Source organism: Oncorhynchus clarkii, chromosome 10, assembly GCF_045791955.1.
Source record: "Oncorhynchus clarkii lewisi isolate Uvic-CL-2024 chromosome 10, UVic_Ocla_1.0, whole genome shotgun sequence".
NCBI classification, from domain to species: Eukaryota; Metazoa; Chordata; class Actinopteri; order Salmoniformes; family Salmonidae; genus Oncorhynchus; species Oncorhynchus clarkii.
In genome coordinates, this window is record NC_092156.1 from 16,180,698 (window position 1) to 16,197,016 (window position 16,319).

Below are 16,319 nucleotides of genomic sequence, written 5' to 3' on the forward strand. Positions count from 1 at the left end.
ATCACTATTGACCTCATGGTTACATCCCTGAGCAGTTTCATTCCTGTTCTGCAGCAATGTTCAGAAGGACGACTGTATCTTTGTGCCATGATGGCATGAAGGGATTCGGGAGACAGGCGCAGGAATGCGTAATAGTTTTTTTTATTCAGCCCAAATTATGGCGTGCCACGTAAAGGAACGGGGACGAAGACCAAACAAACATGCAACAAAAACACAGGGTTCAATCCCAAACAAAAGAGCGAGGAGTATATTGAATAAATAACACACGCGCACAATGATTAACGCATGGGACGTATCATCTGCGCAATCCACAAGGGCACGAAAGCCTAAAACACCTCACAGGTACTCACACGCACCAATGGACATTGTAACAATAATCGACAGGACAATGGTGAACAAAGGGCACACTCATACAATTACTAATCAAATGGGAATAGGGACCAGGTGTGCGTAATGACAGTTCTGTAGGGATCCGTGACACATTGATGTGTCTGGGTGGTGTAATACATAATCCACAGCATAATTATTAACTTGACCATGCTTAAAGAGATATTCAATGTCTGATTTACTATTGTTACCCATTTACCAATCACTCTCCCTCTTTATGAGGCTTTCGAAAAGCTACCTGGTCTTTGTAGTTGAATCTGTGCTTGTATTGAATTCAATACTTGACTGAGGGACCTTACAGTTGTTGTATGTATGGGGGACAGAGGAAGGGCTAGTCCTTAAAAAATTGTCATCCCCTGTTATTTCACATAAAGTGAGTCCATGTATCTTATTATGTGATTTGTTTAGCCAAATGTTACTACAGAACTAATTTAGGCTATCCTAAATGAAGGGGATGAATACTTACACTACCTTTCAAAAGTTTGGGAAATGTCCTTGTTTTCCATGAAAACTTTTTTATTTTTTATTTTATTTCACCTTTATTTAACCAGGTAGGCTAGTTGAGAACAAGTTCTCATTTGCAACTGCGACCTGACCGAGATAAAGCAAAGCAGTTTGACACATACAACAACACAGAGTTACACATGGAATAAACAAACATACAATCAATAATACAGTCGAAAAATCTATATACAGCATTTGCAAATGAGGTAGGATAAGAGAGGTAAGGCAATAAATAGGCCATTGTGGCAAAGTAATTACAATATAGCAATTAAACACTGGAATGGTAGAATGTGCAGAAGATGAATGTGCAAGTAGAGATACTGGGATGCAAAGGAGCAAGATAAATAAATAAATACAGTATGGGGATGAGGTAGATTGGATGGGCTATTTATAGATGAGCTGTGTACAGGTGCAGGGATCTGTGAGCTGCTCTGACAGCTGGTGCTTAAAGCTAGTGAGGGAGGTAAGAGTCTCCAGCTTTAGTGATTTTTGCAGTTCATTCCAGTCATTGGCAGCAGAGAACTGGAAGGAGAGGCGGCCAAAGGAAGAATTTGGGCTTTGGGGGTGACCAGTGAGATATACCTGCTGGAGCGCGTGCTACAAGTGGGTGCTGCTATGGTGACCAGTGAGCTGAGATAAGGAGGGGCTTTACCTAGCAGAGACTTGCAGATGACCTGGAGCCAGTGAGTTTGGCGACAAGTATGAAGCGAGGGCCAACCAAAGAGAGTGTACAGGTCGCAGTGGTGGGTAGTATATGGGGCTTTGGTGATAAAATGGATGGCACTGTGATAGTCTGCATCAAATTTGTTGAGTAGAGTGTGGGAGGCTATTTTGTAAATGACATCGCCGAAGTCGGGGATCGGTAGGATGGTCAGTTTTACAAGGGTATGTTTGGCAGCATGAGTGAAGGGTGCTTTGTTGCGAAATAGGAAGCCGATTCAAGATTTAATTTTGGATTGGAGATGTTTAATGTGAGTCTGGAAGGAGAGTTTACAGTCTAACCAGACACCTAGGTATTTGTAGTTGTCCACATATTCTAAGTCAGAACCGTCCAGAGTAGTGATGCTGGATGGGCGGGCAGGTGCGGGCAGTGATCGGTTGAAGAGCATGCATTTAGTTTTACTTGCATTTAAGAGCAGTTGTAGGCCACGGAAGGAGAGTTGTATGGCATTGAAGCTCGTCTGGAGGAAAGTTAACACAGTGTCCAAAGAAGGGCCAGAGGTATATAGAATGGTGTCGTCTCTATAGAGGTGGATCAAAGGATCACCAGCAGCAAGAGCGACATCATTGATGTGTACAGAGAAGAGAGTCGGCCAGAGAATTAATCCCTGTGGCACAAAGATAGAGACTGCCAGAGGTCTGGACAACAGGCCCTCCGATTTGACACACTGAACTCTATCAGAGAAGTAGTTGGTGAATCAGGCGAGGCAATCATTTGAGAAACCAAGGCTGTTGAGTCTGCCATTAAGAATGTTGTCATTGACAGAGTCGAAAGCCTTAGCCAGGTCGATGAATATGGCTGCACAGTATTGTCTCTTATTGATGACGGTTATGATATCCTTTGGACCTTGAGCGTGGCTGACATGCACCCGTGACCAGCTCTGAAACCAGATTGCATAGCGGAGAAGGAATGGTGGTATTCGAAATGGTCGGTAATCTGTTTGTTAACTTGGCTTTCGAAGACCTTAGAAAGGCAGTGTAGAATAGATGTAGGTCTGTAGCAGTTTGGGTCTAGAGTATCTCCCCCTTTGAAGAGGGGGATGACCGCGGCAGCTTTCGAATTTATGGGAATATCAGATGATACGAAGGAGAGGTTGAACAGGCTTGTAATAGGGGTTGCAACAATTTCGGCAGATGATTTTAGAAAGAGAGGGTCCAGATTGTCTAGCCCGGCTGATTTGTAGGGTGTCCAGATTTTGCAGCTCTTTCAGAACATCAGCTATCTGGATTTGGGTGAAGGAGAAGTGGGGGAGGTTTGGGCAAGTTGCTGTGGGGGGTGGAGGGCTGTTGATCGGGGTGGGGGAGCCAGGTGGAAAGCACGGCCAGCCGTAGAAAAATGCTTATTGAAATTCTCAATTATAGCGGATTTATTGGTGAAATTAGTTGCAAAATGAAGAGGAAATATAGTCAAGACGTTGACAAGGTTATAAATATATATTTTTAAATGAAATAATAATTGTGTCCTTCAAACTTTGCTTTCATCAAAGAATCCTCCATTTGCAGAATTTATAGCCTTGCAGACCTTTGGCATTCTAGTTGGCAATTTGTTGAGGTAATCTGAAGAAATTTCACCCCATGCTTCCTGTAGCACCTCCCACAAGTTGGAATGGCTTGATGAGCACTTCTTACGTACCATATGGTCAAGCTGCTCCCACAACAGCTCAATAGGGTTGAGATCCGGTATCTGCGCTGGCCACTCCATTAAAGACAGAATACAAGCTGGCTGCGTCTTCCCTAAATAGTTATAGCATAGTTTGGAGCTGTGCTTTGGGTCATGGTCCTGTTGTAGGAGGCGTCCACAGGGTATTTGCATGGCATTGCTAAATGGAGTAATAGCCTTCATTCTTCAATATCCCTTTTACCCTGTACAAATTTCCACATTTTTAGTATGTTATTCAGATGTTATCATTTTCATCTTAAAAAGGTGCCACAAAGAACCTAAGTGTGTGACACACTGAAAAAAACTGAACAATGGCAAATATACAATGACAAAATATACAATGATCCGAACACCTCAAACTTAGATTTGTCTGTCCATAACACTTTCTTCCAATCTTCTTCTGTCCATTGTCTGTGTTATCTTGCCATCTTAATATTTTATTTTTATTGGCCAGTCTGAGATATGTCTTTTTCTTTCCAACTCTGCCTAGATGGTCAGCATCCGGGAGTCGCCTCTTCACTGTTGACGTTGAGACTGGTGTTTTGAGGGTACTATTTAATTAAGCTGCCAGTTGAGGACTTGTGAGGCATCTGTTTCTCACTAGACACTCTAATGTACTTGTCCTCTTGCTCCATTGTGCACCTGTGCCTCCCACTCCTCTTTCTATTTTGGTTAGGGCCAGTTTGCCTTGTTCTGGGAAGGGAGTAGTACACGGCGTTGTACGAGATCTTCAGTTTCTTGTCAATTTCTCGCATGGAATAGCCTTCATTTATCAGAACAAGAATAGATTGACGAGTTTCAGAAGAAAATTATTTGTTTCTGGCCATTTTGAGCCTGTAATCGAACCCACAAATGCTGATGCTCCAGATACTCAACTAGATACTCAACTAGAAGGCCAGTTTTATTGCTTCTTTAATGAGGACAACAGTTTTCAGCTGTGCTAAAATAATTGCCAAAGGGATTTCTAATTATCAATTAACCTTTTAAAATGATACACTTGGATTAGCTAACACAGCGTGCCATTGGAACACAGGAGTGATGGTTGCTGATAATGGGCCTCTGTACGACTATGTAGATATTTCTTTAAAAATCTGTCTTTTCCAGCTACAATAGTCATTTACAACATTAACAATGTCTACACCGTATTTCTGATCAATTTGATGTTATTTTAATGGACGAAAAATGTATTTTCTTTCAAAAACAAGGACATTTATAAGTGACCCCAAACTTTTGAACAACTATATTTGATTTGTGAATGTTTTATTATTCTTTTTTTAAGTTAAAATCTTTCACTTTGACATTACGTAGGTTTTTGTGTAGATTATTGACTGGAATTGAAATGGAATTGACCCCAACCCTGTATGGTATACAACAAATTGCATATACTCACAACCCCCACTAATGAGCCAGATCATCCCCGTCAACCTGTATTATTAGCCACAAAGCATTGTTGTTGAGGTGGCAAAATCACTCCAGCCAGGCCTATTCACATCAAAGGGATGTTCCACTGTTGTTTCGCATAAACATTTTTGTTCCATTTAATGTCCAACCGCCGCTAATGCCAAATCATATGCAGGCCTTTGATATTTACTGAGGCACGTAGCCCTACTCTTGTTTTCATGCTAAAATAGAGAAGCTTGTCTAATCAAATTCAAACACCAGTGTGCAATTCCCTGGAGTGTTGCCACACAGAATAATAAACAACTCATTTTTCTATTACTGTCGATTATATGGGGGATTGTCCCCTTTCGCAATATCGGAACCAATAAGGGGTGAATGGTAGTTTCTGGAGTATTGCTGTAGTTGCTAACTTGCTTATTGCAGCGCAATATGCTGGATGATGGCACGTCAAAGCTCTCTGTTGTTCATGACAGCTTGTAGTTATTGTATGCACTATAATTGTATATTGTCATGACAATTAATGTTCCAGGAACAGGGATATCCCAAACCCAAACCACTTCGAGATATAAGCCAAATAAATGGTAGTAATCATCCCTAAACCTATAAGAAACATTGTGTGGACTCAAACACTTTCCCAGTAGCTGGATTTTTGCCTATAGTGTATTTACTGGGCAGAGGCTAACCATCCTCAAAGAGACCAAAGAACCCAGTCACCTCCCTCTCTGTATCCTTCCACTCTCTCTCCCCCTTTCTCTCTCTCCCCTTTTCTCTCTCTCCCCGTCTCTCTCCCTCCCCCGTCTCTCTCTCTATCTCCTTCCCCCGTTTCTCTCATTCTCATTCTCTCTCTCTCTCTCTCTCATTCTCTCTCTCTCTCTCTCTCTCTCTCTCTCTCTCTCTCTCTCTCTCTCTTTCTCCATCCCCCTCTCTCTCTCCCCCCTACTCATTCTCTCTCCAACCTCTCTTCCCTTCCCATCTCTCTCTCTCTCTCTCTTTGGACCTCCTCACCCACCCACTGGCTAGGTACAAACCACGGGAAACCCTTGTGTATTGTGGTTCACTCTGTGCCCCCTCTGTGCCAACCTAATGCAGTTGGTGCTCGCCCCTGCACTGGCATAGGCAGATGGCAGTGATGTGTGCCACAGTCTCAGGGACCCCCGCCCATCTATTATCAATGAGATGCCAGCTGCTGGCAGGGAGTTACGGTCTAAGGTGACCTCTGGGTACATTTGACACACTTTTTTATGCCGACTAACCACCTGTCCCACCGCGGACTGCCTACGACAATGTGAAACATATGGGGATGCTTCCTGTGTTATACCCCAATAGAGATGCATAACTTGGAAAGAGAGACTATGACAATCCTTATGCAGCCTGTATGCATAAGCATGAGAGGAATGTAGATAGACTATTAATTTGGATACAAGCCTACTGAACACATTATAAGCACATCAAATAGTGGAGATTTTGGGTAACCCAAATTAAAGACTTAAATCGGAGAAGAAAATAGGTGCAGATGTAATGCTTTTGCATGTGTGTGTGTGCAGGTGTGTGCAGGTGTACTATCTTACCTGTAATGGATGACAGGTGGGTTAGCCTTGGCAGAGCAGTGAAACTTCACTAGGTTGCCCTCCAGTATGGGCTGGGGCTCCACCGACAGGTTGACAAGAGGCAGGTCTACATGGGCGAGAACAGAGGGTCAGTCTATAAACCAACACCAGACTACATATTAGGACAGCTGTGCCTGGGTCATGTTCGTTAGGGCTTCAAAACATTTAGCAACGGACGACAAAAAAGAGTTCAGGTAATCCCTTTTCTTCCATTCCGGTACCTAATAAACCCTGGACTGGGAGAGAGGAAGGGATAACCAACACTGGATGTGATGACAGAATCTAGGCCACAATTAATATAAAGTCACAATGCAGAATTTGCGCAAATAGTGCATTACGACATATTTGTTTAACCTGCATGTGGTTAATTGAAATGGTAAAATGGTTTAGTGTCTGTAAAACCAGATTGAGTCCTCTAATAGCGTAGGTGGATTGTGTGTATGTGTTTGTTGTTTGTTGGTGTGTGTGTGTGTGTGTGTGTGTGTGCGTGTGCGTGCGTATGAGTATGCACGTGCATGTGCATGTGACCCCAATCAAAGGGTGTTGTGTGTGAGTGCAAGCAGCAGGCTGTAAACAACTGTATAAATATTGATGCTATGGTTGGGGTTTGATGCTATCCTGACCCCCGTAAGACATATTCACATGGCCGTGCTTAAACCGGTTAATTAAAGATTCACTCAGTAAAATTTCCAGTGGAGATAAAAGAACAAAACAAAGCAAAGAACAAACATAGCGGAAAGAGCTTGTTAATTACTCTCCTCTGTAAAGGCTGATATTTCCCATTAAGATGAATTCGAGCCTCGGTTTGCTTGCTAATTGCTACATTAGCAATTTACTCAACTTTTGATAGAATATCTGTGATTAAGGACAGCTCTGGATAAAAGTAACAAACACATCAATTAAATAAATGAAACAAACAACAGTGTTGAGACGAATGCGCCGAATGTGCTCCCAAGTGCTGTGAGCTACTGTACCTCTGTGCTTTTCTCGGGCTGTTTATAAAGCAAATCACACAGCGAAATTATCAGCCGAAATGTACAACGATGGGGCCCTTCTGTGCTGCTACCTCCAAAAACCCTCTCTGTGATTTTCTTAAAAAGCACTGCAGATCTCTGATAGAAACTAATGGAACTCCCCTTCACTTTACCTTGTGTCGCCTTGATTGTGACTTATCAGGAAAAGGTTTAGAAAGTGCATCCTTGAGTAAAAAAACGTACTTCCATTCCTTTTGGCCAAGGGGAGATTATGAAAATCTATTTGTCTAGCTTAATGTGTTTTACATTCAACAAATCTCGCCAGTGAATTATTGATAATAACTTTAATCAACTTTAATTTACAAGAGTGATGGATTAAAGAGGACAGTCATTACTTCCCCGTAAGGTTAAAGGGGATGTTCGTTCCTCCCTTATAAAGGCCTTGTGGGAAGCTTTGCTCTAACATTACAGGTCAAATATTAACAATTTACTCCCAGCTCTGTGGAAAATAAATAATCCAGATAACCGTACGAAATATAAAGCAGCCACTGAAAAATTAACATCCTCAGGTTAAGTCTTAAACTACTCGCTATATATTGAAGAAACACATTTATATTAGGAAAATAAATCAGGGTGAGTTTTTTCATCCAAACACCTTTTTATGAGCACAGTGTGGTAGCTACAGAAGTGCACTACCGTTACAAAAAAAGATTGCAATTTTAAAACTGCAGTAAAAGTGCAGTACCTGCAGTAGACTGTGGTATTTTGGATGCAGTAACTGCAGTTACACTGCAAAATTACTGTAGTAACTTTGATGGGATTGACAACGAGAATAGCTTTAAAATGGTATGAGACACATGTATGTTTTAGAAATGTTAATTATGAGATTTTTGACTGTTGACTGATTTTTGGCTGTTGTCAGATCGCTCCCGTCAACGGGATTGCAGCCATAAGAAGTTAATGGAAGCCTCTCAAATGTAATCCAGTTAGAATCAGGAATTCCCCAGGGTAGCTGTTTAGGCCCCTTGCTTTTTTAAATTTTTACTAACGACATGCTACTGTCTTTGAGTAAAGCCAGGGTGTATTTTGATTCTACTGCAGATGACTCAACACTATACACGTCAGTTACTACAGCTACTGAAATGACTGCAACACTCAACAAAGAGCTGCAGTTCGTTTCAGAGTGGGTGGCAAGGAATACGTTAGCTCTAAATATTTCTAAAACTAAAAGCATTGTATTTGGAACAAAACTAAATCCTTAACCATAACTAAATCTTGTAATAAATACTGTGGAAATTGAGCAAGTTGAGATGACTAAACTGCTTGGAGTAACCCTAGATTGTAAACTGTCATGGTAAAAACATATTGATGCAGTAGTAGCTAAGATGGGGAGAAGTCCCCATCCTGTCTCAGCCTCCAGTATTTATGCTGCAGTAGTTTATGTGTCGGGGGGCTAGGGTCAGTTTGTTATATCTGGAGTACTTCTCCTGTCCTATCTGGTGTCCTGTGTGAATTTAAGTATGCTCTCTCTAATTCTCTCTTTCTCTCTTTCTTTCTCTCACCTGACATGATGACTCATTGCTGTCCCCTGTCCACCTGTCTGTGCTGCTGCTCCAGTTTCAACTGTTCTGCCTGTGATTTTTATTATTTGACCATGCTGGTCATTTATGAGTATTTTAACATCTTGGACATGTTCTGTTATAACCTCCACCCAGCACAGCCAGATGACGACTGGCCACCCCACATAGCCTGGTTCCTCTTTAGGTTTCTGCCTAGGTTTTGGCCTTTCTAGGGAGTTTTTCCTAGCCATCGTGCTTCTACACCTGCATTGCTTGCTGTTTGGGGTTTTAGGCTGGGTTTCTGTACAGCACTTTGAGATATCAGCTGATGTAAGAAGGGCTATATAAATACATTTTATTTTATTTTATTTGAAGTCTGTCTATAATAAAGCAATTATCTGCCTTCTTAACAACACTATCAACAAGTCAGGTCCTACAGGCCCCAGTTTTGTCACACCTTGACTACTGTTCAGTCATGTGGTCAGGTGCCACAAAAAAGGACTTAGGAAAATTGCATTTGGCTCAGAACAGGGCAGCACGGCTGGCCCTTGGATGTTCACAGAGAGCTAATATTAATAATGTGCATGTCAATCTCCTGGCTGAGAGTGGAGGAGAGATTGACTTCATCGCTGCTTTTATTTATGAGAGGTATTGACATGAATGCACCGATCGGTCTGTCTAAACCACTGGCACACAGCTCGGACACACATGCATACCCCACAAGACATGCCACAAGAGGTCTCCTCACAGTCCCCAAGTACAGAACAGACTATGGAAGGCACACAGTATTATATAGAGCCATGACTACATGGAACCCTATTCCACATCAAATAACTGACGCAAGCAGAACAATTAGATTTAAAAAACAGATTAAAAAAACATCTTATGGAACAGCGGGGACTGTGAAGCAACACAAACCTTGGCACAGACACAGACACGCACACACACACACACACACACACACACACACACACACACACACACACACACACACACACACACACACACACACACACACACACACACACACACACACACACACACACACACACACACACACACACACACACAGACACACTATATATACACATGGATTTAGTACTGTAGATATGTGGTAGTGGTGGAGTTGGGGCCTGAGGGCACACAGTGTGTGGTGAAATCTGTGAATGTATTGTAATGTTTTTAAAATTGTATAAACTGCCTCAATTTTGCTGGACCCCAGGAAGAGTAGCTTCTGCTTTGGCAGCAGCTAATGGGGATGCATAATACATACAAATACAGTATCACCTGCCCTTGTTCCACTCCAGAGTCGACTTTGACGATGTATGAGCAGTGCGGAACCATCTTACAAATGGCTGGGAGTTGAAGTTATCGACACAACACTGACTCATTAGCCGAGGAAATGGCAGCAAATGGAGGTTGACCAAAGAAACAGGCTGACAAGCCATTAGACATACGCTTCAAAGTCTGGAACATCTCTTGTTTGCTTTCTTGAATGGCCTCTCTTTCCCATGTCGTTAGCGATATCTTCTTCATCTTTTGGAGGACGTCTGGTCCATATCATTGTGTTTCTGTTTCTTCCACATTGCTGATGGATTGATGGGGCCTACTTTGTTGAAAGAAGTGGCACTCTTTTTTTTACCAAACATTGTTGAAGAGCTCAGTAACAGGGACGAGTGGGGCAATTATTGTTACCGTGGCTGTTTTTATTTACTGCTTTCCAATTACATGCAGCTCAACCATAATAGAGAGCAGACTAGCAATGGTAAAATGACACTTTTATCTTTCAAAGAGAAAAAGTTTGACAGAAATGTTTGGGAGTACAAGATACTGTTCAGGAGCTACAGCAGACAAAACAACACAGATAACAATTACAACTTAGACGCTTCAAAACATAACTATGTTAAACAAAAATGGCGTTCTCATGGGAATCAAGAGCCTGTGCTTTTCAAAGTCAGTCCATATAGTATACCTCAGTCTGTCAGTTCTAACCGTCTTGAATTTAGGTTCTACGTTCAAAACAGCAGATACCTGAAGGCTGTATTTCTTATTAACAGTCAGATGCCTTATAATCAGGAAAAATGTTTGAAAAATGTTTGCACGTTGGACAGATGTTCTATTCATAATGCTTGATGTTGCGGGATTCATATTTTCTTTGAAACACACCTGCAGAGTTTGCAAATTAGATAGCAAACAAAGAAAGATGGACTGGAATGGCAAAACAAATTAAAGTGAGTACATGCACCTTATGAAGGCTAACACACCGTTTGAAAAGAGGGAAAGGTGGGGAACTGTATAATGAGAATGACTGGGAGAGGGGTCTTCGTGTCTTTATAAATAATATCCTGGAGGGGTCTTTTTTGTATGGGACCAGATGCAGATTCATAAATGCTTAGAATAAAATGCAGACTAAAATATTCAATCCAAGGGCAGTCATTCCAATGGTTCCAATGGTGGGAAGGGTGGCAAGCATTAGAGCCACATTTATTTTTCAGTCAATGACTGACAATTACTTTGTTCATTTGTCATGAAAGCTATAACATCCCTAACCATATTTCCATCCAACCATTTCATCCAGATTAATTACCTGACGCATGAAAAGAGCCATGACTGGGCTGATGGAAACATTAATAGGCGGTACAACGTTATAAATGCCGAAAGACAATAAATTATGCGAGACATTATGGTGGAAACGACTTTATGCGCAAATATTGATATAATAACCATCATAACGAAGTAAACTAGGAGTCACATGATGATATGTTGTGTGGTCGTCCCACTATGACTCGTTGGGAAAGTCCTGTGCCAGGTCCCAGCACTCGCCCTGAAGTGCGGGTCACCAGTCCGGTGTAACCTGTGCCTGCTCCACGCACCAGGCCTCCAGTGCGAATCCCCAGTCCGGTACGTCCTGTCCAACCCAGCTCCATGGCCGGAGCTCTACTCTGCGCCGGTGCCCAGTACGGGCGTGGCGTCCAACCCAGCTCCATGGCCGGAGCCTTCCACTGTGCCGGTGCCCAGTCCGGGAGCGACGTCCAACCCAGCTCCATGGCCGGAGCCTTCCACTGTGCCGGTGCCCAGTCCGGGAGCGACGTCCAAACCAGGTCCATGGCCGGATCCGTGGTCAGGGCGGGGGCTACGACCCGCGCCGGAGTCAACACCTTTGGGGGGGGGGGGGGCACTGTCACGCCCTGACCATAGAGAGCCCTTGATTCTCTATGGTGTTTAGGTCAGAGCGTGACTAAGGGGGTGTTCTAGTCATTGGTTTTCTATGTTGTTGATTTTGAATGGTTCCCAATTAGAGGCAGCTGGTAATCGTTGCCTCTAATTGGGGCATATTATTTTTTAACCATGATCGATGCTTGGCTGCCGTTTGATAAATAAAAATAATATTGGTCATATCCGCAATAATTGCATAATGTACAGTCGAAGTTGGAAGTTTTCATACAATTAGGTTGGAGTCATTAAAACTCATTTTTCAACCACTCCACAAATTTCTTGTTAATAACAAACTACAGTTTTGGCAAGTCGGTTAGGACATCAACCTTGTGCATGACATAAGTCATTTCTCCAACAATTGTTTACAGATAGATTATTTCAGTTATAATTCACTGTATCACAATTCCAGTGCGTCAGAAGTTTACATACACTAAGTTGACTGTGCAGGTTAACAGCTTGGGAAATTCCAGAAAATTATGTCATGGTTTCAGAAGCTTCTGATAGGCTAATTGACATAATTTGAGTCAATTAGAGGTGTACCTGTAGATTTATTTCAAGGCATATCTTCAAACGAAGTGCTTCTTTGCTTGACATCATTGGGAAATCAAAAGAAATCAGCTAATTGTAGACCTCCACAAGTCTGGTTCATCCGTGGGAGCAATTTCCAAACGCCTGAAGGGACCACGTTCATCTGTACAAACAATAGTACGCAAGTATAAACACCATGGGACCACGCAGCCGTCATACCGCTCAGGAAGGAGAAGTCTTCTGTCTCCTAGAGATTAAGGTACTTTGGTGTGAAAAGTGCAAATCAATCCCAGAACAACAGCAAAGGACCCTGTGAAGATGCTGGAGGAAACAGGTACAAAATTATCTATATCCACAGTAAAACGAGTCCTACATCGACATAACCTGAAAGGCCGCTCAGCAAGGAAGAAGCCATTGCTCCATAACCGCCATAAAAAATGCCAGACTACGGTTTGCAACTGCACATGGGGACAAAGATCGTACTTTTTGTAGAAATGTCCTCTGGTCTGATGAAAGAAAAATAGAACTGTTTGGCCATAATGACCATCGTTATGTTTGGAGGAAAAAGGGGGAGGCTTTTAAGCCGAAGAACACCATCCCAACCGTGAAGCACGGGGGTGGCAGCATCATGTTGTGGGGGTGCTTTGCTGCAGGAGGGACTGGTGCACTTCACAAAAAAATGGCATCACGAGGAGAGAAAATCATGTGGATATATTGAAGCAACATCTCAAGACATCAGTCTTGTTGAAGAATGGTCGCAAGTGGGTCTTCCAAATGGACAATGATGCCAAACATACTTCCAAAGTTGTGGTAAAATGGCTTAAGAACAACAAAGTCAAGGTATTGTAGTGGCCATCACAAAGCCCTGACCTGAATCCTATTGAAAATTTGTGGGCAGAACTGAAAAAGTGTGTGCGAGCAAGGAGGCCTTGTTGACTCAGTTACACAAGCTTTGTCAGGAGGAATGGGCCAAAATTCACCCAACTTATTGTGGGAAGCTCGTGGAAGGCTACGTGAAACGTTTGAACCAAGTTCAACAATTTAAAGGCAATGCCACCAAATACTAATCGAGTGTATGTAAACTTCTGACCCACTGGGAATGTGATGAAAGAAATAAAAGCTAATATAAATTATTCTATCTCCTATTATTCTGACATTTCACATTCTGAAAATAAAGTGGTGATCCTAACTGACCTAAGACATGGAATTTTTACGAGAATTAAATGTCAGGAATTGTGAAAAACTGAGTTGAAATGTATTTGGCTAAGAAGTATGTAAACTTCCGACTTCAACTGCTGGTAGCCTACCCACACTGTATCTGCAAGCTGTTGAGTGCATGTGCCAAGATTCTGTCTCTCACAGTTGAAGTGTACCTATGATACAAATTACAGACCTCTACATGCTTTGTAAGTAGGAAAACCTGCAAAATCGGCAGTGTATCAAATACTTGTTCTCCCCACTGTATGTGCACTACGCACAACCTTTTATCTGCAAAAAAATATATTTCATGGAAACACATCTCTGGTGGAAACACTTGCATATTGTTTATGGATATTTTAGAATACTCACATGAAAATCTGTCTCAAATTGGATGGAAACATAGCTATTGACAATGAAGTGATGAATGTAATGCCAAAAATGGGCTCACAGTCACAGTCACACAACTTATCCCCATTTAGCTCACCTATCATGTTCTCTTCCAGTGGAGCCTTCAGTCAAAACAACCTATGAAGTTGCTAATGGGGACATTGTAATAAAGAGATAGATACCTCTGGTGAATATAAATGTATGGGGCTTTTTTAGTGAAGGCTAGCAGACTCCTGGGGGAGACCGAGCTGCTTCTTTCAGCTTGATGAAGCACTCTTCTTACTTTAGATGGCAGAGTGAGTGTGTCTTTGCTGTGAAGAAAGAGAGTGTGTGTGTGTGTGTGTGTGTGCGTGCGTGCGTGCGTGTGTGTGTGTGTGTGTGTGTGTGTGTGTGTGTGTGTGGCTGTGTGAGAGATCGAGAGTGTGTGTGTGTTTGGGTGTGATCCTAGGTATGTGTGTGTGTGTGTGTGTGTGTGTGTGTGTGTGTGTGTCTTTGTGTGCCTGTGTGTGTGTCTTTGTGAGGTGCCCAGGGGCCTGGTGGACATAGCCAATCTGCATCTGGCTATTATTTCCCCCTCCCCCATTATTCCTGCACTGCTCTTATCCACTATATGCAATCACTCCTGTGATTGCCTGTGGCCTCGCACCCCTCTTGTGCATTGATCCTTACAGCTCGTTGTGTTTCCACTGAGAAGGAAGCAGAGCCATGAAAAAAATAAAAGACTTTTCAAAAATAACAAGCAATTAAAAAAAAATACCTTTTTTTAAATGCACAGTATCACCCTTGGGTACAGAGCGCTTACTGTACTGTAGAAATTTACATCAAAGTACTTACATACATACTGTTAGGCGTGTATATGGGAGGCGAAGTCAAGTGCAGGAGAGCGGAGTATATTAAACAGGCGCACTTTAATACCGGTCAACAACGACAGCACATAAAACATACTATTGCCACAAACACGGTCTATAACAAAAGTGCAGTGCCTGACAAAAATAATCACACACAAAGACATGATGGGTAACAGAGGACTAAATACATGTAGATTGATTGGGGAATGAAAACCAGGTGTGTATGGAACAAGACAAAACAAATTGACATATGAGAAATGGAGCGGAGATGGCTAGAAAGCCGGTGATGTCGATCGCCGAACGTTGCCCAAACAAGGAGAGGAGCCGACTTTGGCGGAAGTCGTGACAGTACCCCCCCTTGACGCGTGGCTCCAGCGGCGCGACGACACCGGCCTCAGGGACGACTCGCTGAAACTCCCGCAGCAGTTCGGCGTCCAAAACATCTACAACCGTACCCCAGCACATCTCCTCCGGACCGTACCCCTCCCACTCCACAAGGTACTGAAGGCCCCCTGCCTGATGACTCGAATCCAGGATGGAACGAACAGAGTACTCCAGGGGCCCCTCGATGTCCAAAGTGGGCAGAGGGACCTCGCGCATCTCAGATTCCTGGAGCGGACCAGCCACCCCCGGCCTGAGGAGAGACACATGGAACGAGGGATTAATACGATAATCAGAGGGAAGCTGTAATCTGAAACACACCTCATTCACCCTCCTCAGGACATTTAAGGGCCCAACAAACCGCGGACCCAGCTTCCGGCAGGGCAGGTGGAGGGGCAGATTTTGGGTCGAGAACCAGACCCGGTCCCCCGTTGCGAACACCGTGGTCTCACTGCGGTGACGGTCCTTGCTGTCTTTCTGGCAAAGCGCGGCTCACTGAAGATGTACACGGGTGGCCTCCCATGTCTCCTCCGCGCACCTGAACCAGTCGTCCACCGCAGGAGCCTCGGTCTGACCCTGATGCCATGGCGCCAGAACTAGCTGGTACCCCAATGCGCACTGAAAGGGGGAGAAGTTAGTGTAGGAGTGGCAAAGCAAGTTCTGTTCCATCTCGGCCCAGGGCACGAACACCGCCCACTCCCCCGGCCGGTCCTGGCAATGGGACCACAGAAACCTGCCCACATCCTGGTTGACTCTCTCTACCTGCCTGTTACTCTCTGGGTGTTGCGAGTAAGGGGTGTTGCTTACCTCTGGGCAGCTGTTTCGGAGCCTTACACTGGGCACACACCGAGCAGGGGGAAACATAGATCCTCACGTCCTTAGCCAAGGTGGGCCACCAGTACTTCCCAGTCAGACAGTGCACCGTCCGACCGATCCCCAGAGGAGGG

The 16,319-nt window shown here is 43.5% G+C and overlaps 1 protein-coding gene across 1 annotated transcript in view; it reads right to left on the reverse strand.

The window, feature by feature from the left end:
• Positions 1–16,319, reverse strand: part of LOC139418061 (kirre like nephrin family adhesion molecule 3a) — a 286,108-nt gene that overhangs the window by 48,792 nt on the left and 220,997 nt on the right. The window contains exon 6 of the mRNA XM_071167221.1: positions 6,241–6,346. Coding sequence (XP_071023322.1) covers positions 6,241–6,346 — 106 coding nt within the window. The remainder of the gene's footprint in view (positions 1–6,240; positions 6,347–16,319) is intronic.